The sequence below is a fragment of the Salvelinus fontinalis genome, chromosome 4 (genome assembly GCF_029448725.1).
Source record: "Salvelinus fontinalis isolate EN_2023a chromosome 4, ASM2944872v1, whole genome shotgun sequence".
NCBI lineage: Eukaryota > Metazoa > Chordata > Actinopteri > Salmoniformes > Salmonidae > Salvelinus > Salvelinus fontinalis.
In genome coordinates, this window is record NC_074668.1 from 51,336,077 (window position 1) to 51,358,950 (window position 22,874).

Sequence of the window (22,874 nt, forward strand, 5' to 3'; positions counted from 1 at the left end):
AGCCATCAGACTGTTAAATAGCCATCACTAGCACATTAGAGGCTGCTGCCTATATATATATATATATATACTTGAAATCACTGGCCACTTTAATAAATGGAACACTAGTCACTTTAATAATGTTTATATATTTTGCATTACTCATCTCATATGTATATACTGTATTCTATTGTATCTTAGTCTATGCTGCTCTGATATTGCTCATCCATATATTTAAATATTCTTAATTCCATTCCTTTGGGTATATGTTGTGAAATTGTTAGATATTACTTTTCAGATATTACTGCACTGTCAGAGTTAGAAACATAAGCATTTCGCTACAGCCGCATTAACATCTGCTAAACAAGTGTATGTGACCAATAGAATTTGATGAAGGCCTGATTCACTCAGTCTCCTCTGAACAGTTGATGTGAGATGTGTCTGTTACTTGAACTCCGTGAAGCATTTATTTGGGCTGCCATTTCATTTCTAATGAATTTATCCTCTGCAGCAGAAGTAACTCTGGGTCTTCCTTTCCTGTGGCGGTCCTCATGAGAGCAAGTTTCATCATAGCGCTTGATGGTTTTTGCGACTGCACTTGAAGAAACTTTCAAAGTTCTTTCTGGATTGACTGACCTTCATGTCTTAAAGTAGTGATGGACTGTCATTTCTCTTTGCTTACTTGAGCTGTTCATGCCATAATATGGACTCAGTCTTTTACCAAATAGGGCTATCTTCTGTATACCACACCTATCTTGTTACAACAATACTGATTGGCTCAAATGCATTAAGGAAAGAAATTCAACATATTAACTTTAAACTTCTTGATCTTCTGGATCCAAGATGGCGTAGCAGTGTAGGCGTGTTTTGTTCGTCCTCTCGTGTACTTTTGTATTTTTCGTATTTTTGTAATTATATATATTTTTAATTCTATCTCTTTTCGATTTTTTATTCGATTATACCTTCCGGTAACCTGCCTCACCCAATGTGATACGGAATCGCTATTATTTTTAACTTTGGAACACATTCAAGAACCTCCAGTAGCTAACCAGCTACAAGCTATTTAGTCATTTTTAGCCACTGCTAGCGGCTTTTACCTTCTGCACAGACACCAGCCCTGTTCTTAGCCTGGATATTACTCGCCAATCTACCAGCATCGGACTCTCTCTCCACAACAACGCCTGATTCCTGCCGTAATCCCTGAGCCACTACTTCTGATCCTCACAGCTAGCTTGCAGCTAGCTAGCTCACAGCTAGCTAGCTAACAGCTAGCTTGCACCCTCCGTGGCACCCAGTACCGAAGCTATCCCTGAGGCCCACCCCCGGCCTACTCAGCTGTTTACCCGAACCCCACTCATACACGACTAGAGCCCAATACTCCACCGGATCCTTGCTGTTAACTCTGGACCTTGGCACCGGATCACCACTGCTACCGATTGGCTATAGTGGCTAACGCCACTGCCACGAAGCTAGCACCAGTTTGCAAACAAAATTCTACAATACCTCTTTCGCCATCTGGCTTGGATTCTCTGTCGACACGGCGCCCCGCCGCACCACCACGTCTGGTCTGCCGACGAATACTCCATCCACTGTGCCCTCAACCGGCCTCCGTCTGAGCAGACCACCCCCGGGCTACTAACTTTAAACGCCACGTGCTAGCGTGTTGACGGCTTCCCTGTTCCATCTACTGCTCCCCCCTGGACACTATGATCACTTGGCTACATAGCTGATGCCTGCTGGACTGTCCATTAATCACGGTACTCCATTCTGTTTATTTGTGTTCATCTGTCGGCCCCAGCAGCGAACTCAGGCTCTGTGTGTAGTTAATCCGACCCTCTCTGCCTAGTCATCGCCATTTTACCTGCTGTTGTTGTGTTAGCTGACTAGCTGCTGTTGTCTCACCTGTTGTTTTAGCTAGCTCTCCCAATCAAGACCTGCGATTACTTTATGCCTTACTATATGTCTCTCTCAAATATCAATATGCCTTGTATACTGTTGTTCGGGTTAGTTGTCATTGTTTCAGTTTACAATGGAGCCCCTAGTTCCACTCCTAATACCTCCTTTGTCCCACCTCCCACACATGCGGTGACCTCACCCATTATAACCAGCATGTCCAGAGATAAAACCTCTCTTATCATCACCCAGTGCCTGGGCTTACCTCCGCTGTACCCACACCCCACCATACCCCTGTCTGCACATTATGCCCTGAATATATTCTACCACACCCATAAATCTGCTCCTTTTATTCCTTGTCCCCAACGCTCTAGGCGACCAGTTTTGATAGCCTTTAGCCGCACGTCAAGGAACCCACCAGGTACAACCCTAAATCTGTAAACATGGGCACCCTAATAGACATTATCCTGACCAACTTGCCCTCCAAATACACCTCTGCTGTCTTCAATCAGGATCTCAGCGATCACTGCCTCATTGCCTGTATCCGCTACGGGTCTGCGGTCAAACGACCATCCCTCATCACTGTCAAACGCTCCCTAAAACATTTCTGCGAGCAGGCCTTTCTAATCGACCTGGCCCAGGTATCCTGGAAGGATATTGACCTCATCTCGTCAGTTGAGGATGCCTGGTCATTCTTTAAAAGTAACTTCCTCACCATCTTAGACAACCATGCTCCGTTTAAAAAATGCAGAACCAAGAACAGGTAAGGCTAGGTAACACGGTCCCCACCGATAAATCCGTGATAACCGAAGACTTCAACAAGCATTTCTCAACGGCTGGCCATGCCTTCCTCCTGGCTACTCCAACCTTGGCCAACAGCTCCACCCCCCCCCCCCCCCCTCCCGCTGCTACTCGCCCAAGCCTCCTCAGCTTCTCCTTTACCCAAATCCAGATAGCAGATGTTCTGAAAGAGCTGCAAAACCTGGACCCATACAAATCAGCTGGGCTTGACAATCTGGACCCCCTATTTCTGAAACTGTCCGCCGCCATTGTCGCACCCCCTATTACCAGCCTGTTCAACCTCTCCTTCGTATCATCTGAGATCCCCAAGGATTGGAAAGCTGCCGCAGTCATCCGCCTCTTCAAAGGGGGAGACACCCTGGACCCAAACTGTTACAGACCTATATCCATCCTGCCCTGCCTATCTAAGGTCTTCGAAAGCCAAGTCAACAAACAGATCACTGACCATCTCGAATCCCACCGTACCTTCTCCGCTGTGCAATCCGGTTTCCGAGCCGGTCACGGGTGCACCTCAGCCACGCTCAAGGTACTAAACGATATCATAAACGCCATCGATAAAAGACAGTACTGTACAGCCGTCTTCATCGACCTGGCCAAGGCTTTCGACTCTGTCAATCACCATATTCTTATCAGCAGACTCAGTAGCCTCGGTTTTTCTAATGACTGCCTTGCCTGGTTCACCAACTACTTCGCAGACAGAGTTCAGTGTGTCAAATCGGAGGGCATGTTGTCCGGTCCTCTGGCAGTCTATGGGGGTACCACAGGGTTCAATTCTCGGGCTGACTCTTTTCTCTGTATATATTAATGATGTTGCTCTTGCTGAGGGCGATTCTCTGATCCACCTCTACGCAGACGACACCATTCTGTATACTTCTGGCCCTTCTTTGGACACTGTGCTATCTAACCTCCAAACGAGCTTCAATGCCATACAACACTCCTTCCGTGGCCTCCAACTGCTGTTAAAACGCTAGTAAAACCAAATGCATGCTTTTCAACCGGTCGCTGCCTGCACCCGCCCGCCCGACTAGCATCACCACCCTGGATGGTTCCGACCTAGAATATATGGACATCTATAAGTACCGAGGTGTCTGGCTAGACTGCAAACTCTCCTTCCAGACTCATATCAAACATCTCCAATCCAAAATCAAATCTAGAGTCGGCTTTCTATTCCGCAACAAAGCCTCCTTCACTCACGCCGCCAAACTTACCCTAGTAAAACTGACTATCCTACCGATCCTCGACTTCGGCGATGTCATCTACAAAATAGCTTCCAATACTCTACTCAGCAAACTGGATGCAGTTTATCACAGTGCCATCCGTTTTGTTACTAAAGCACCTTATACCACCCACCACTGCGACCTGTATGCTCTAGTCGGCTGGCCCTCGCTACATGTTCGTCGTCAGACCCACTGGCTCCAGGTCATCTACAAGGCTATGCTAGGTAAAGCGCCGCCTTATCTCAGTTCACTGGTCACAATGGCAACACCCACCCGTAGCACGCGCTCCAGCAGGTGTATCTCACTGATCATCCCTAAAGCCAAAACCTCATTTGGCCGCCTTTCCTTCCAGGTCTCTGCTGCCTGCGACTGGAACGAATTGCAAAAATCTCTGAAGTTGGAGACTTTTATCTCCCTCAACAACTTTAAACATCTGCTATCTGAGCAGCTAACCAATCGCTGCAGCTGTACATAGTCCATCGGTATATAGCCCACCCAAGTTACCTACCTCATCCTCATACTGTTTTTATTTATTTACTTTTCTGCTCTTTTGCACACCAGTATCTCTACTTGCACATGATCATCTGATGAGTTCTGATGTCTTCACTATTATTCTGCAATGTAGAAAATAGTAAAAATAAAGAAAAACCCTTGAATGAGTAGGTGTGTCCAAACTTTTGACTGGTACTGTATATTTCCACACTATGAGGCTGGAATAATATTGTGAAAATGATAATGCCGTTTCAGTGTAATTTGTTATTTGAAAAGAATGCCTAAATGCTTTCAAAGATTTTAGTGAGTTACAGTTCCAATATGGAAATCAGTCAATTGAAATACATTAATTAGGCCCTAATCTATGGGTTTCACATGATTGGATTTCACAATACAGATATGCATCTGTTGGTCAAAGATAAAAAGTTAGGGGAGTGGATCAGAAAACCAGTTAGTATATTTTCCTCACGCAGCGCAACACATCTCCTTTGCATAGAGTTGATCAGGCTGTTGATTGTGGCCTGTGGAATGTTGTCCGACTTTTCAATGGCTTTGTGAAGTTGCTGGATATTGGCGGGGACTAGAACACGATGTCATACACGTCGATCCAAAGCATCCCAAACATGCTCAACGGGTGATATGTCTGGTGAGTATGCAGGCCATGGAAGAAATGGGACTTTTTCAGCTTCAAGGAATTGTGTACAGATCCTTGTGACATGGGGCCATGCATTATCATGTTGAACCATGAGGTGATGGCGGCGGATGAATGACAGACAATGTGCCTCAGATCTCGTCACGGTATTCTCTGTGCATTCAAATTGCCATCGATAAAATGCAATTGTGTTTGTTGTCCGTAGCTTATGCCTGCCCATACCATAACCCCACTGCCACCATGGGGCATTGTTTTAACAACACTGACATCAGAAAACTGCTCACCCACACAACACCATCTGCCCGGTACAGTTGAAACCAGGATTCATCCGTGAAGAGCACACTTCTCCAGTGTGCCAGTGGCCATCGAAGGTGAGCATTTGCCCACTTAAGTCATTTACGAAGCCAAACTGCAGTCAGGTATAGACCCTGGTGAGGATGACGAGCAGGCAGGTGAGCTAACCTGAGACGGTTTCTGACAGTTTGGGTCGAAATTGTTTGGTTGTGCAAACCCACAGTTTTAACAGCTGTCCGGGTGGCTGGTCTCAGACGTTCCCGCAGGTGAAGAAACCAGATGTGGAGGTCCTGGGCTGGTGTGGTTACATGTGGTCTGTGGTTGTGAGGCCGGTTGGACAGACTGACAAATTCTCTAAAATGACGGAGGTGGCTTATGGTAGAAGAATGTACATTAAATTATTTGGCAACAGCTCTGGTGGACATTCCTGCAGCCAGCATGCCAATTGCACGCTCCCTCAAAACTTGAGACGTCTGCGTGACAAAACTGCACATTTTAAAGTGGCCTTTTACTACCCCCAGCACAAGGTGCACATGTGTAATGATCATGCTGTGTAATCAGCATCTTGATATGCCACACCTGTCAGGTGGATGGATTCGGTTGGCAAAGGAGAAATGCTCACTAACAGGGATGTAAACACATTTGTGCACAAAATTTGAGAGAAATAAACTTTTTGTGCATATGGAACATTTCTGGGATCTTTTATTCCAGCTCATGAAACATGGGACCAACGCTTCACATGTTGCGTTTCTATTTTTGTTCAGTATAGTTAATATACAGGGTTGGGGAGTAACAGATCAAAAAAACTGATTACAAAAAAATTCAACTTGTAATCCGTTACCAGCTAAAATATTGTAATCAGATTAGATACTTAAAAAAATAAAAAAAATGATTACTTATAGGATTACTTTTAGAGGTAATCTGCAGTAGAAACAATAAAGTGGCTTTTCAACCCCTGGTTCAGTAGAAATCTGAGAGATGGGGCTGGAGAAATGTAATCACCGTTAAATTCATAGATAAGAGTTATGATGCAAGAATTGACCATCCATGATATCAACGTTATAGTTTTAACCATGTTTTGAGGCTATATAGTGTTTGCTTACATTTTCTTTTTTTAAATTTTATTTATTCATTTAACCTTTATATAACTAGGCAAGTTAGTTAAGATCAAATTTTCATTTACAATGACAGCCTACTGGGGAACAATGCCTTATTCAGGGGCAGAATGACAGATTTTTACCTTGTCAGCTCGGGGATTCGATCCTGCAACATTTCGGTTACTGGCCCAACACTCTAACCACTAAGCTACCTGCCGCCCCAGAAGCTAGCTAGCTAGTTCTTCTTTACAAACATTGGAGTAAAACAAGCTTATATTTGGGGTTCTGGTGGGGTAAGACGGTTGTAACTAAGCTCATGAATCATTTATAAGTTACATTCTTCAAGAATCAATGGGTATATATATCATTCATTTATAAATTCCAAAATGGATGTAGCAAATGCTGAGGGCCTCTTTATGATCAAAAATTATGTTTGCGAAAAAATTCTTTATGACACCTTTCTGTTTTCAAAATTACATTCGAAAAACACACTGAAAAAAGGTGCAAGTTTATTTTTGTTCTGCGTCTGACCACAAGTCAGAGACCCTATGACACACTAAATGTATTTGCTGGATTGTGGGAAAAGAGCAGGAAGAGGCTTTTGTAGGTTACAGCAGGGGTGCAATTTTCACTGGGGACATGACCACAGAGAGTGCAAACAGAGGCAGCTGTTGTCTGTGTGTGTTTTGCTTTTTCTCTGCGTTGTAAAAGCAAGCAGAGCAGAAACTGGCTACTCTTTATTTGACTGATGTAGATGGCAAGGTAACTGACTTAACATAAATAATCCCAGTGCTGAGTTAGTAGTGTAAATGACATGTAACGTTAGCTAGTGTTTCATCCCCTCTCGACTGAACTTCTGTCTGAAGTGAATTAACTAACTAGCTAGCTAGCTAGTAGCTTCCACAGCCAGGTCAGCTCTAGCCTCTAGCTATCTGTCAGGTAGCAATGTCTAACAGGTGTTGTGTGTATGGAGGTGCTTTCTTGAATAAGTTCCTCCATTTATTTTTGTTTTTATTGCTTACTTTTTCTGAGCCTCTATGGCAGTTTTTATTGCTATCTATCTGTACTGTTAGTCTTTCCATTTCCTTTGTTAATATGAACTCCTTTGACCTAAATTGCTTTTGTTTTAGAGAGGAGTACCGAAGTCCATGGTTAAAAGAGTCCCATACAATAAGGGGATCTGCTGTACCTATGTAATGTCAGAAAAAGTCAGTTATAAATTATTTAATCCTAGTTAAAAACAAGTTATCATCCAATAGGCTTTGATTAAATGTCCAATATCCTCACCCATGTGGAAATTCTGCAAGAGTAATATATTTGCCAATTATTTGATGGTCCGACTGCATTCTGCCCCCTATCAACACTTTTTAAACTTTTTATGCCGGAGAGAATGACATAAGTAGTCAAGACGACAAGCTTTCACGAGGTCAGGATATTTAAGCCTCCATATATCCACTAGTTCCAATATATCTATATTTGTGATATATAAGTGCATGAGGGTGATAGTTTGTAGTGTGATTTCCTTCACTGGCCATAGAGGTATTTAAAACTGTATTATAATATAGACTTGTATTGCTTGTAGGGTTAATATATTATTATACATATTTTCAAAGAAACGTGGATCATCATTATTTGGACCGTATAGGTTAATTAGTCATATCTGTTTATGACCTAATAACATGTTAAAAATCACCCAACTACCTTCAGGATCAGTTTGGACAATTTGCACATTCGGATCAAAAAATTACAGTTACTTAATATCATCACCCCTTTTGAATTACTTTGTCCATGGGAGAAATATATTCCGCCTCCCCATTCCTTTTTCAACACAACGTCATCTTAATTTCCAATAATTAACAAATAATATGCATAATAATGCAGGCAGTTCGTGCAGAGGGTTGTTAACTATAACCAAGATTACCATTACAAAAATGACATTTTTGGCAAGCAATTATTATTTTAGCAAACAATTATTGTGATTCATCCTATATTGTCCCTAACATCATTACCCTCTAGCAACAGATGTGGGACACACACACACTCAACCCCTTTCCCCCACAAACAACCATAAGCTCAGATGCTCAAAAGTGGTTCCATCCCTGAGCCCAAAGACTTGATTTACAATGGCATATACAGTTGCAGCTGTTTGAGAAGGCATGCAAAATTGACACAAAAATGGGGATATTTGATTAACCATTGTCAAGTCCTAGGTGATGGAGAGCAGATCACCCCTTTCCCCTGAAACACACACACGCTAGTCCCCTGTTGTGACCATTTTCCCAAGCATCTCTGTACAGTCAGACCTTTGATTATTTGGTGCCACCAGGGCCAAAATTATACGAAGGTGTTTTATGTACGGGGGAGTTTTGTTAAGAGCCCTGACGCTCAATCTGAATATTAACATGCGTTTCTTGCAGTGCGGTTTTGGAACCATAAGGACCTTATCAACAAAAAATAATTTTCAAAAAACAAAAGGTTAAATTGATGCACACCTTGATGGGATCGGCCATATCGCCATGTTACAGCGCTTGTTTACGGAAGACAAGAGACAAGCACCTGTGCTAATTAGCTATCTAGCATGCTCTGAACACCTGTGTGTAAGCATCTTGTTTATTTGAAGGATTCTTTCTCTCTAATGAAAGATGCTTATTTCTAAAACCCTCTTAGGCCTCACTCCCCCCTATCTGAGATATCTACTGCAGCCCTCATCCTCCACATACAACACCCGTTCTGCCAGTCACATTCTGTTAAAGGTCCCCAAAGCACACACATCCCTGGGTCGCTCGTCTTTTCAGTTCGCTGCAGCCAGCGACTGGAACGAGCTGCAACAAACACTCAAAGATGGACAGTTTTACCTAAATCTCTTCATTCAAAGACTCAATCATGGACACTCTTACTGACAGTTGTGGCTGCTTTGCGTGATGTATTGTTGTCTCTACCTTTTTTCCCTTTGTGCTGTTGTCTCTGCCCAATAATGTTTGTACCATGTGTTGTGTTGCTACCATGCTGTGTTGTCATCTTAGGTCTCTTTTTATGTAGTGTTGTTTCTCTTGTCTTGATGTGTTTTTTGTCCTATATTTAAATACTTTTATTTTTAATCCCAGCCCCCCATTATCACTACTGTATCATACAAGGCCAAGAATTCAAACAAGTTTTTATACTAGCTATTTCATACTGGCATCTCAAATGTATCAATCCTGACTGAACATGGATTTATTTAAACAGCTTGTTAGCAAGCAATTAGCCTAATAGTCGATTAAAGAAGCCTAACGTTGCTCCTTAGTCCAAGGACCTTCCTTACATGTTCTGTTTAAATGGCGAATTTGCTGTAGAAGCCAAAACAGCCAAATACTATATCTAAACGTGAATTGATGCTCAATTGCTGTACGGTTCTAGAAACATTAATCCCTCTACTTTCATTTGACATCAAAATAACTTAACAAATGAAAAATACACACTTACTGTACACTGTTTTAACCGGTTGTAACATAATTGCAGCCAACAGTATTTTTCAGTGACAAGACGTTTGTGGCATGTCTTCTGTTTACACACAGGTGTTCGGAGACACAGATAGTCAATTAGCACAGGTCGTTTTACTCTGTCTTCTGTCGGTTTTCCTTAATGGTAACATGGAAACATGGCTGTGTGGGACCTAACCCTAAAACGGTGTGTATCAATTTAACCATAGGCGGAAATCCCAGGGGGGACGGGGGGGACACGACCCCCCCATCCTGGGAAAAATATGACTTGTCCCCCCCAATATATCACTGTAAACATAACTATGTAATTTCAATAATATTAATAATACGCAATGAAAGCACTTGTGCTGATTATAGACACTTAATAGCGCGTTTTTAAGTTTCACAAGATTGCGACCCCCCCCGTCCTTTGCCTCACGATGGTTTGATCCACTGCCAGTTCTTTAGCTTGCAAGGTAATAGAGGGTTCGTATCTACTGTCCGAAAGGCACATGTACGTAACTGACGTGAGGTAATTCAGTCAATTGCGCCATAGCAATGTATATATTTTTCTAATGTTGCAGGGTTCACACACTAGCTGAATTTGCAGAGCTAACGCGCAAACTAAAGCAAACATTAACTATCAAGCTAGCTAGTACCTATTCCATTTATGTGGCGTCGTCAAAGATGGAATATTTGCTATCGTCAGTTTATTCCAAGATTAGCATGCAGCTGTAGTGCTTCAAAGTCCCTGTGATAAGGTTAGCGATAAACTGAAGTCCAAACTGAACAGAACTACACTCTCTTATACCATTGTCTTAAATATATTTAATGGTCTCGTTGCAAAAGCTAAATTGTCGCTAGTGATTTTTTATTTTTTTTCACCTTTATTTAACCAGGTAGCAAAGATTATAGCAAACACCACAGAAACGGAATTGGTGATCGCTAGCTTTGCAAATTCAGCTATTGTTGGAAGCTAGCCAATATGAAACAAACTATGTTAAAATTACAAAAGGTTGCAGCATGTGTTGTGTAAATGTGTGTGTGTGCAGCTAGACCGGCCAGCCAGCCAGTCAGGTAGAAAAATGTCAGAAAAAAGTAAAAAGACGGACATCAGAATATTTTTCAGTACACCAAAACGCAAATTAAGAACTCTAGTAGCCTATTATCTCAAAGACGAGTTGATAAAATGTTCATAAGAAAGAAGTGAAATGCTAATGGTATTGTTTCACAATGATGTCATTAGGCAGAGCAGGCAACAGATGGCACACAGACAGCTGAGTTGGGGACAGATATGCAGGGACAGACTGGCAGAGACAGGGAGTCTCAGGTAAGTTTGTTGAGTCTTTGTTTGGCAACATTATGAAAGGTTCTCAATTTTTTTGATTTGTAAAATAGGGACATAATTGGAAAATGCCATGGATACCCCACTCTCAACTTAAACTGGTGACTAAACTAAGATTTGTTAAAGGCAATGGTATTGCTGTTGTGATTAATTGTGTAGTTTTGGGTACCGGTAGTTAGGAGTACAGCAAACACCTTATTTCTTTTCTAGGAGTCAGACTGTGAGTCAGTGAGGGTGGTGAAAGGGAAAGAGCCAAGGAGAGAGACTTCAGAGGACAGTGTCACAGCCACGGCAGGACCAGGTGTCACCCTTGTTGCCAGCAGCACCAGTATAGGGGACAGTGGCACAGCATCGTCCAGTTACCTCAGTGATGGCACAAAACCATATCAGCCACACCCACAATTTATAGAACCGCAAACTCTTGCCAACAGAGTGTTGACGTTTCAAGAGAGATGGTTTCGCGATTTCCCCTGGCTACATTATAATCCATCAATAAAAGGAGTGTTGTGTTTTCACTGTAGCCAAGGGTTTTCAAGCCAGCCATCTTTTGGCCAAAGAGCAGATGCTCCCTTCATTAGTGCAGGATTTAGGAACTGGAGAAAAGCCATTGAAAAATTCACAGCACATCAAAACTGCCAAACCCACCGCCACTTTGTAACTGTAACAGCACACCAGCTAAATCCAATCAGTGTCCAGTTATCCAGCGCGTGGGGTAAACAGCAGGAGGACGCAAGGCATTGCTTGATGAAAATTGTTAGTTCGGTGCGGCATGTAGTAAGACAGGGACAAGCCTTTAGAGGCCACACGGATGACAGTGGGAATTTATACCAGCTTTTGAAACTCAGGGCAGAAGAGGATGATGCCATTTTACTGAAGTGGTTAACAGAGCGTACCACAATGTACACAGGCCGCAAAGCACAGAATGAAATTCTGAACATCATGGCCAATACAGTCATTCGAGGCATTGCAGCTGAGATTAGGTCTCTTCCGATTGTACAATTTTCATTAATTGTTGATGGTACTCAAGATGTCTCTGGTGCTGAACAGGAGAGTGTCTGTCTGCGTTATGTTGACCATGACCTTGTCCCTCACGAGGACTCGCCTGTTGTCTCCGACACCCTGTCTCTGGTATGCAGGCTGCAGTCGAGTGTGTGCGGTCATCTTTTAGGGGCAAGAGAAATGACGAAAGCTACCTTGCACTGTATGAGAAAGCAACAACTTTGATTGACTCTATTGAATCCATTGAATCCATTGAGACGCACTCAAGACGATTTGCTGGCAAAGCAGTGGATCACTATAGGGCAGAATTTTTTTAAGTGTTGGATGGTGTGGAGGTTCAGTTTGGCGACCGTTTTGACCAGGACAGTCTAAACGTCCTGCAAAAGTTGGAAAGAGCGCTTCTCACGGGCGAGTTGGATGAGTCTCTAGATCAGTACCCTGAGCTGAACATAGATTCTCTTTCAGTGCAGATCCCTCTCTTTCACAACAAATACCCCTGTAGCAGCAGTTGAGAGGCAGCAGAGGTCCTCAGGAGGCTTCCAGTGGAGGTGCGGGGGTTGTTTGACCAAGTTGAGGTGCTGATCAGAATTTTGTTTGTGGTGCCAGTGTGTTCATGTGAGGCTGAGAGGAGTTTCAGTGCACTCCGCAGGTTAAAGACTTGGCTACGGGCCAGCATGGGCCAAGAGAGACTGAACGGCGTAGTTGTCTGTAATGTACATAAAGACAGGCTGGACAGTCTCAAGAGGGAAAATATCTGCCAGCAATTTGTTGGATCCATTGAAACCCGCAAACATATGTTTGGTTCTTTTGTTCAGTAGTGTGTATAGCAGTGGTTCTCAACCTTTTTTGGGTACTGGAACCCCTGCATATTTTGAGGCAAGGCAGGCAAGGTTTTGAGCGGCCCTCAGGGACCTCCACCCCCTCTATATTATATGTAAACTTACTGGAAACCTTGTGGTACTGAATACGTTCATTACACTTTATTTTATTTCACGGACACCTTGCAATTAGTCCATGGATCCCTGTTTGAGAACCCCTGGTGTAATTGATATTTGTTATTTTGTTTAGTAGTTTTCAGTTTTTAGTACATGACAGTACACTTACAAATTATTATTATTATTTCATGTTATTTTATTTAAAATTGCATACTTTGTGTGACATACCACCCTGCATACCACTGCTGGCTTTCTTCTGAAGCTAAGCAGGGTTGGTCCTGGTCAGTCCCTGGATGGGAGACCAGATGCTGCTGGAAGTGGTGTTGGAGGGCCAGTAGGAGGCACTCTTTCCTCTGGTCTAAAAAAATAAATAAAATCCCAATGCCCCAGGGCAGTGATTGGGGACACTGCCCTGTGTAGGGTGCCGTCTTTCGGATGGGACGTTAAACGGGTGTCCTGACTCTGAGGTCATTAAAGATCCCATGGCACTTATCGAAAGAGTAGGGGTGTTAACCCCGGTGTCCTGGCTAAATTCCCAATCTGGCCCTCAAACCATCATGGTCACCTAATAATCCCCAGTTTACAATTGGCTCATTCATCCCCCTCCTCTCCCCTGTAACTATTCCCCAGGTCGTTGCTGCAAATGAGAACGTGTTCTCAGTCAACTTACCTGGTAAAATAACGGTAAAATAAAAAAATAAAAAAAAATACTTGTCCATAGCTGCTGTTTGAAGAGTTGAGACACTGACTGAAGGATATTTTGTTTGATTTATTTGGGTTTTTCATTGAAGTAGTTATTTTGCTTTTAGAACTGTACTTATTTTAAGCTTTTTGTTCTTGTAAAGATATTGTAGTAGACTCAGGCCAGGTGCACATATTTAATGACTTTATAAATGTATCACAAAGTCAAATTAAAAGGTCAATTCAATACGGAGACCAACTTTGTGAATGTTCTCAATGGAGATTCTTTACGATGAGATCACACCATGTTCATTGTATTTATGAAAACTACACCCATACAGTGTACAGTACCATTGCCGCTTACTGGCCTTTCTTGATATTGCTGGTTGTAAGTACGAATACCTGTATACATACTGGACTGATAAGGAACACTGCTATAACTATTATTAGTAGTAGTATTATAATGATTTAAACAAGTTGGGACAACCCTTCAGTTAACTACTGTACCTAACAATTATCCAGTAGTAGTGATTATGGTCCCTCAATATACATTTAACATATTACAACGTAGGCTATGTGTTACAGCACTACTTTTGTTGTCCCCCTCAGGAATTGCTCCTGAGAAAATTTAATGTAATTGTCCCCTCCAAGGTTGATATCAGATTTTCGCCCCTGAATTTAACCTTTTGTTTTTAGAAAAAAATGTCTTGCCGATATGAAAGATAAGGTCCTTATGCTTCCAAAACCATACCGCAAACGATGCGTGTTAATGTTTGCGTGTTAATGTTCAGACCGAGCGTCGCGGCTCTTAACAAAAATCCTCCCTTACAATTGACGCCTTCGTCCAATGTCAATGACTCTTATGTGCAATGTAATGGCACTGAGAGTTATGATTATAATTAGACCCGCACGGAATCCGCGCACGCAGAATTCCTTACGAAAATCTGCCGAATTTGAAATAGAATGCATATCTATTTCATAGATATCTATAGCTAAAAATAAGCTGCCAGCTGATATAAAAGTTAAATAAAATTGACTTGTTTAATTTAAATATCCTCTATTTTCATTGATGTATTTCTATAATCAAAAAGTGTAGCCCTTCCCCTGTGTGAGTGAGAGGTGCAGACAGCTACGGGAATGAATGACAGCTGTCTGATGAGAGAACCAACAAAAAATGCCCAGATTTACAGCAGAAGAGCTGAGAAGTAAACACTTGGCGACCAGAATAACAGCCAGGGCGTTTCCAGCTGAACTGTATGAGGATGGAGGAGTACTTTTCTGCAAAGTCTGTCAGCATTCAATCGCCATCAAACTGTGGTGGAGCACCTGAGGTCACTCCGAAACAAAAATAGGAGGGCTAATTCCGTGGACCAGGTAAACATTCTGATGCTTTAGCTAGCTACATTATATAATAGGTTTGTTCTAGTTAGCTAATATCGGTTCTTGACAGTTACATTTTTGTCCATCTACATAGTGGCAAGTTAGCCTGGCAAGCTTCCCCATGTTGTCACTCCAGCTCCACCGTTTCATTTAGGCTAGCTAGCTAACATTACTTCAGCTAACAAGTTAGCCAAAGTGATGTGATGGAGCTATCAAGTTAGGAATCACAAAAACAGCAAGTAAATAACAAAAAAATGTCTTAAAATATGTTAACTATCATTGTTTGAAAATGTATTTGTGTGAGAGACATACTGTCAGGTTTATGGGCTGTGTTAGTGTCGTTTCAGGAGAGTGTGTGCTTAGATTCAAAGCATGAGATCGACTATAGGCCTGCTATTGAACTCAACCTGAGAAATCTTAATTTACTAAATGTAACCATTGTTCTTTATTTTCAAAAAATGTTTCAGTCCAAACAAGAACACGTGTCTGGCAAAGACCCCTCCACAGCTGAGAGGAGTTCAATCAAAGCAGATATATAGTTCTCGAAAAGGGGCCCAAGTTCTCCACATTTCTGAAGAAACACTGCAAGCAGGGAGGGTTTATCCCAGCACCATCCCATCTGCGAGAAGGGGACTTGCGAGAGCTCTATCCACAATTTGAGCAGGACATCATGCTGTAGAGGGAAAAGATCTTTACTGTATGTCATCCTTGATGAGACGACCGATACCTTTGGAAGATGTGTGCACTTGCCATTCTACTTAAGCCAGTGGTTGAATGACCTGTTGTAGCAGAACTGGCTTTCTTGGATAAAGTCAAATTTACCACGGTGTCCCAAGCTTTCCTGTATCAATAATATGGGGGTTGACTTTAACAATGTGTGGGCTTTTGTAAGCGACTCAGCTAGCTACATGAAGAAGGCTTTCACCAGCATCTTGAAGGGCCTCTTCCCCAACTCTGGACACGTCACCTGCTTTTCCCATCTCCTGAGCCTGAGCCTGGTGCTGGAGGTTTTTCCAGAGGTGTTTCAGGACGTGAACAGGCTGTGTGCTTTGGTGAAAAAGGTGTTAGGCACCCCAGCGTCGTCTGGAGCAGAGATCATTCATGCTGGAAAATGGCCATTCTCCTGTGAGTACATGGATGTGCTCACCGACTTCACTACGACCTTACCAGAAACAGCAAAGTATGTCCAGGACCTTTGTGAGCTGCTGAGGGAACACAAGGCCCAGCTGAAGGCCCAGGCAGTGTTCATTGTGGAGCATAGCGGCTAACCTGATAAAGCTGCAGGAGACCTCTGTGCCAACAGCCCACAACATCGCCAGCAAGCTGGAGGACCTGCAAATGCAGTTGAGTATGGCATAACAGCTGGGGCTGACAACTGGCACTCTCATACAACTGAGCTGCTGTGGCAGCTTGTAGAGGAAGACAGGCTCTCCTGCACCGAGTTGTTCCATTCTGCAATGGCAGCAGGCTCAATCAAGCTGCACACTGTGCTGAAGTAGCACCCCTGCATTCACCTGTCACTAACTGTTCTAGATCCAGCCCAGGGTGTAGGCGCAAGAAAGGACATTAAGGACTGTCCATGCCATCCCTGCTCGGAGCCAGGTGTCTGCAGAAGAGTTGCACAGATACATGGGCATCGACAAGGCAGATGCTACAGAAGTCAGTGCAGTGGACTGGTGGGCAGCTACGGAGGACAAGACAGCCTTAGCTCACATTGCGGCGATGCATCTGTGCCAACCCCACTACCTCAGTGGATGTAGAAAGACTTCTCACATTATAAGATGCTACTTAGTCAGCATAGAAGGAGCCTCATGGAGAAAAATTACAATTTTGTTGATTGCAAAGTATAGTAGCATTGAGCACTAAAAAGCATGTCAGTCACACCCACCAACTCTACCACTCTTTCTGTGTTTTGGTTTGAAGCAATTTGATAATGAATCAATAGTTATATCTTGAATGGAACAAAGAGGCAGAATGGTTCACCTAAACTATTTGGCGTTAATGTATTTATAGCTGGATTCGTCAATGTATCATTTGTATTTATATGCCTTTGCACTTTATTTATCTATCATATTTACGATTTAAAGGATCATATACTGTAAAGGTTGAGTTTGTGTAGAGGTTATTTTTGACTGAGCTTTAGTAGAAGGATAACCGTAGGTTCATTGTCATCTAAGCATTCATTCACATAAGCCATGTTCCCATGTTATAAAATAATGTTACTACCCTAGAGGCAAAAAAAAACTTTCCGCAGAATTTCAGCAGAAATCGATGCAGAAAATATAAGAAATCCCAGCTGATTCCGTTTGGGTTTGGTTATGATCAAGAGCTAGCAAGAAATCGGCAGCAGCTAAGGCCAGAGTCAACAACGTTACTATACAACTGATGAAAACCATTACAAATTACATAGTTTCAAAATAATATAACGTTATTCATATCAGAGGCAAGAACTGCAATTTAGTTTTTTGTAGCTAGTTTACAAATGAAGAAATCGACATTACATACCTCTTTACTTCCTGTTGGTATCTTATGTTGTTATGGAAACGCGACGCCAAACATTGACGAAAAGTGTACACAAATAGGAATCCCATTGGGTAATGAATGGAGGAACTTATAACAGCCATTCTAGCAGACTGTAGACCAATCGCGTTCACGTTGTCATGCTGTGTCACGTATTTGCTAAACTAATCGTCATGCAATCCCTTCTCAAAGTCAGGGTATGAGTCGAAAAACCTGCCTATTTTCCTCGAAAGTACATAAGGTCACAATTCCAAAGCTATACGGTATTACAGACAACGAGTTAATTATCTCACATCTCGGAAAAAAATTGTAATGTTGTAGTTCTTGTTGACGAAATTAATGCTAATATTGGGTTTTTGATCTGGCGCCCAGTTGACTCCCATTCCCTATTTGGACAGCTCTCCTTGTCCCATCATGGGCAACGTACATTACTATGATTCCAAAAGAGTTTCCCAACTCCTCAAAAGTACCAACTCTGAGTATCTCTGACCAAACTCTGTGGGTTGCGCCTCCGTCACTATTGTCACGACATTGCCATTGTTGTCAACGTTCTACAGACGCCTCAGCCATATTGATGCTCAAAAGTAGAACGGGGGCTAATGACTTTGAACTATGGAACGCCGTGTGGGTCTTTTTGTGTCAAAAAATATACACGTCAAAAAGCACTTTTTAAAAATGTATTATTGATTTTTTTCCCCCTTTAAAAAAAATATTGTTTTAATTAATAACAAATCAATACAGGAAGTAGATGTTGGAACACAAGTCACTTGAGTGGGTTGAGTCACTGACGTGATCTTCCTGTTTGGGTTGTGCCGTGGCGGAGATCTTTGTGGGCTATACTCGGCCTTGTCTCAGGATTGGAAGTTGGTGATTGAAGTTATCCCTCTAGCGGTGGGGGGGCTGTGCTTTGGCAAAATGGATGGGGTTATATCCTGCCTGTTTGGCCCTGTCCGGGGGTATCGTCGGACGGGGCCACAGTGTCTCCCGACCCCTCCTGTCTCAGCCTCCAGTATTTATGCTGCAGTAGTTTATGTGTCAGGGGGCTAGGGTCAGTCTGTTATATCTGGAGTATTTCTCCTGTCTTATCCGGTGTCCTGTGTGAATATAAGTATGCGCTCTCTAATTCTTTCTTTCTCTCCCTCTTGGAGGACCTGAGCCCTAGGACCATGCCTCAGGACTACCTGACCTGATGACTCCTTGCTGTCCCCAGTCCACCTGGCCGTGCTGCTGCTCCAGTTTCAACTGTTCTGCCTGCGGCTATGAAACCCTGACCTGTTCAAGGGACGTGCTACCTGTCCCAGACCTGCTGTTTTCAACTCTCTAGAGACAGCAGGAGCGGTAGAGATACTCTGAATGATCGGCTATGAAAAGCCAACTGACATTTACTCCTGAGGTGCTGACCTGTTGCACCCTCGACAACCACTGTGATTATTATTATTTGACCCTGCTGGTCATCTATGAACATTTGAACATCTTGGCCATGTTATGGTATAATCTCCGCACAGCCAGAAGAGGACTGGCCACCCCTCATAGCCTGGTTCCTCTCTAGGTTTCTTCCTAGGTTCTGGCCTTTCTATGGAGTTTTTCCTAGCCACTGTGCTTCTACACCTGCATTGCTTGCTGTTTGGGGTTTTAGGCTGGGTTTCTGTACAGCACTTTGAGATATCAGCTGATGTAAGAAGGGCTTTATAAATACATTTGATTTGAAGTATATTTAAATAATATACAAAGGACAATTAGGCTAGGGGGTACAATATCACATTACACAAGGACCTTAAGGGACATACATACACTTATTATTCTAACATCTTTTCTGTTAGTAGATTATGTAATTGTCTTAAAATACAGTTCAATAAAAAAAATTAAGGTAAGAAAATGTGGTGTTTTGTTTGAAAATGTACATTTGTGAATATGACATTTGGCCAAAAGAATAATGAAATTAATTACATAAAAACGTTTCAGCTTATTTCTATCGTAGGTAAAGAATCCAAGCAGTACATCTCTCCACAATAGTGTAAGATCTTCATAAATGTGTTCAATTATAAATCTACTAGTGTCTTGCCACAGTTTTCTTACATGAATACAATGCCAAAAAAGATGGAACACTGTTTCTGGGTGGTCATTACAAAAGGAGCCATTTGAGTTGATCTTTTCCTTAAACTTCTTCATATGGTGGTTTGCAGGATAATATTTATGAATAATTTTGAAGGAAACTTCCGTAATTTTGTTAACAAGTAGGTATGTGTGTGGCAACATCCAAACTTTTTTCCAACTGATATTATCAATAAATCCATTCCAATTAGGCATGACATAAGGTATAGATAGATACAACATCCTGCTGAAACAAGGTTCATATCGCTTTGTTGTTGAATGGACCAAAAGAGAAACAAATCTTTCCTACTGATGAGTCAACAGGGTGAACGGAAGGTAGGCTCTGAGGGTCAGGTCTTGACACGTTCCTGAATAATAAATCAACACCTGAGGGAATGGCATCTAAACAATTGCAAAATCTTTAGGTGTTACAGGGATATTGAAAAGTGATAAGAATTCCTTATAACTGAGCAAAAGACCCTCTGCATTTACCAGTTGGCTCACCAATAGGATATTATTTCGGAATCAATGTTCTAAAAACAAAGAAGTATTTTTATACAATATATCCCGATTATTCCATAAATAATATCTGTGTGGAGAAAAATGATGCTTATAAATTAAGGACCATGACAAAACCTGCCGATGAAAAGCAGAAAGTTTCACTGGAACTTTGTCAATATTATAATTGCAAACCAACAATAAAGTTAAGGCCACCAAAAGTAGAGAAGACATGATTAGGAATAAAATTCCACATAGAAGTGGGTCTTCTTATGAATTGTTTTATCCAATTGATCTTAAAATTATTATTTAAGGTAGTAATGTCCAGGAAATTTAGCCCACCATTCTCAAAAGTGTTCATTACAACAGTTTTCCTAATGTAATGGATACGGTTACTCCACAGAAAGTTGAAAAGCATCTGGTCTATCTCCTTGCTTATTTTACTGTCAATATATAAAGATAGAGCGCCATATGTTAGTCTAGAGATACCTTCAGCTTTGGTTATTAGGACTTTCTTTTAAAGATAAGTCCCTCTGTAGCCATTGATTTAGCTTCACCTGGGTTTTTTTAATAAGAGGGTTGAAATTTAGTAAGCCTCTAGGCTTTCGATCCTTTGTAAAGGTTATGCCCAAATTGTCACGTTCTGACCTTAGTTATTTTTTTATGTTTTGTGTTAGGTTGGTCAGGGCGTGAGTTGGGGTGGGTAGTCTATTTTCTTTTTTCTATGTTGTTATATTTCTATGTCTGGACTGATATGGTTCTCAATCAGAGGCAGCTGTCGATCGTTGTCTCTGATTAAGAATCATATTTAGGTAGCCTGTTTTCCCCATTTTGGTTGTGGGTGTTTATTTTCTGTTTAGTGTCTGTTCACCTAGCGGAACTGTTTCGTTTTCTCATTCATTGTTATTTTGTGTAGTGTTCAGTTTGGTATTAAAATATGACGAACACCCAATTTTGTTTGGGGGGGGGGGGGGGGGGGGGCACATGGGGAATGTGGCAGAGTCAGGTTGGAGACCTGAGCCCACTCCTCGTGCTTATCGTAAGCAGCGCGTTACTGGTCAGGGACCGTGTTAAGCGCACGGTGTCGCCAGTACGCGCTCATAGCCCGGTGCGCTATAGGCCAGCCCCCAGCAAGTGTCATGCGAGTGTGGGCATCCAGCCAGGGTGTATTGTGCTGGCTCAGTGTGTCTGGTCTCCGGTACGCCGTTTTGGCCCAGGGTATCCTGCGCCGGCTCTGCGTGCTGTGTCTCCGGGGCGCTGGGAGGGTGCAGTGCATCCTATGCCTGCGCTCCGCCCCGTACCAGGCGAATGTAGGCATTGAGCCTAAGGGAGAGGTACGAGTAGTATGCACCAGATCTCCAGTGCTCACCCACAGCTCGGTTCAACCTGTGCCTGCACTCTGGATGGTCCGGGCTAAAGTGGTCATCCAGCCTGGAGGAGTGGTGCCAAGGCTGCGCACCAGAGCTCCAGTGCTCCCCCACAGCCCGGTCCATCCGGTGCCTCCTCCATGCACAGGCCTCCTGTAGGTCTCCCCAGCCTGGTGGGTCCTGTGGCAGCCCCACGCACCAGGTTGTCTCTCCGTCTCCTCCCTCCAGGTTCTCTCTCCAGGTCAGAGCCGCCCGTCTGTCCTGAGCTGCCGGAGCCGCCCGTCTGTCCTGAGCTGCCGGAGCCGCCCGTCTGTCCTGAGCTGCCGGAGCCGCCCGTCTGTCCTGAGCTGCCGGAGCCGCCCGTCTGTCAGGAGCTGCCGGAGCCGCCCGTCTGTCAGGAGCTGCCGGAGCCGCCTTTCACTACGGTGCTGCCGGAGCCGCCTTTCACTACGGCGCTGCCGGAGCCGCCCTTCACTACGGCGTAGCCGGAGTCTCCCGCTTGTCCGGCGGTGCCGGAGCCTCCCATCTATTCGGGGCCCGCTGCAAGGGTTCCCAGTCCGAGGTCGGCGGCGAGGGTCGCCGCTCCAAAAGCGCCACTTAAGCGGGCAAAGACTATGGTGGGGTCCACGTCCCGTGCCAGTGCCGCCCACGCAGACAGACGCCCACCCAGACCCTCCCCTATAGGTTTAGGTCTTGCGGCCGGAGTCCGCACCTTTGGGGGGGGGTACTGTCACGTTCTGACCTTAGTTCCTTTTTTATGTTTTGTGTTAGGTTTGGCAGGGCGTGAGTTGGGGTGGGTAGTCTATTTTCTTTTTTCTATGTTGTTATATTTCTATGTCTGGTCTGATATGGTTCTCAAACTGTGACCTCCAGAAGTTTGAAATTGTTTAGCTAATAAAAATAAGGCCTTGCGCCTCACATTGTTTCGTAACCCCCTAGCATTAAGAAAAACTATAGGCAAAGACAAAACAACAAAGATTATATAAAAGTATAAACTGTAGTAGGATGAGTCAAAAACGTAGGAGCAGTGAACATATAAGGTACCGAGATCTGCACCATTTAAGTCAACTTAAAGTGAAAATAGCTTATTCCATAAACTCTGAGCTAGATGTTGTCATGACTGTCCTGATCAGGTCAGGTTACAGGAGACCACAACCCTACAGATTATCTCTCAC

The 22,874-nt window shown here is 43.2% G+C and overlaps 2 protein-coding genes across 2 annotated transcripts in view; one reads left to right on the top strand and one right to left on the bottom strand.

The window, feature by feature from the left end:
- cfap77 (cilia and flagella associated protein 77) overlaps positions 1-18,198 on the bottom strand; it is a 75,249-nt gene extending 57,051 nt beyond the window's left edge. The window contains exon 1 of the mRNA XM_055920534.1: positions 17,729-18,198. The gene's annotated coding sequence lies outside the window, so the exon portion shown is untranslated. The remainder of the gene's footprint in view (positions 1-17,728) is intronic.
- LOC129853970 (zinc finger MYM-type protein 1-like) lies at positions 11,083-13,260 on the top strand. Its single transcript, XM_055920533.1, has 2 exons — positions 11,083-11,213; positions 11,439-13,260. Exons 1-2 carry the CDS (start codon positions 11,178-11,180, stop codon positions 12,450-12,452), a joined length of 1,050 nt encoding a protein of 349 aa, XP_055776508.1. The 5' UTR covers positions 11,083-11,177; the 3' UTR covers positions 12,453-13,260.
- Positions 18,199-22,874: the final 4,676 nt, after the last annotated feature.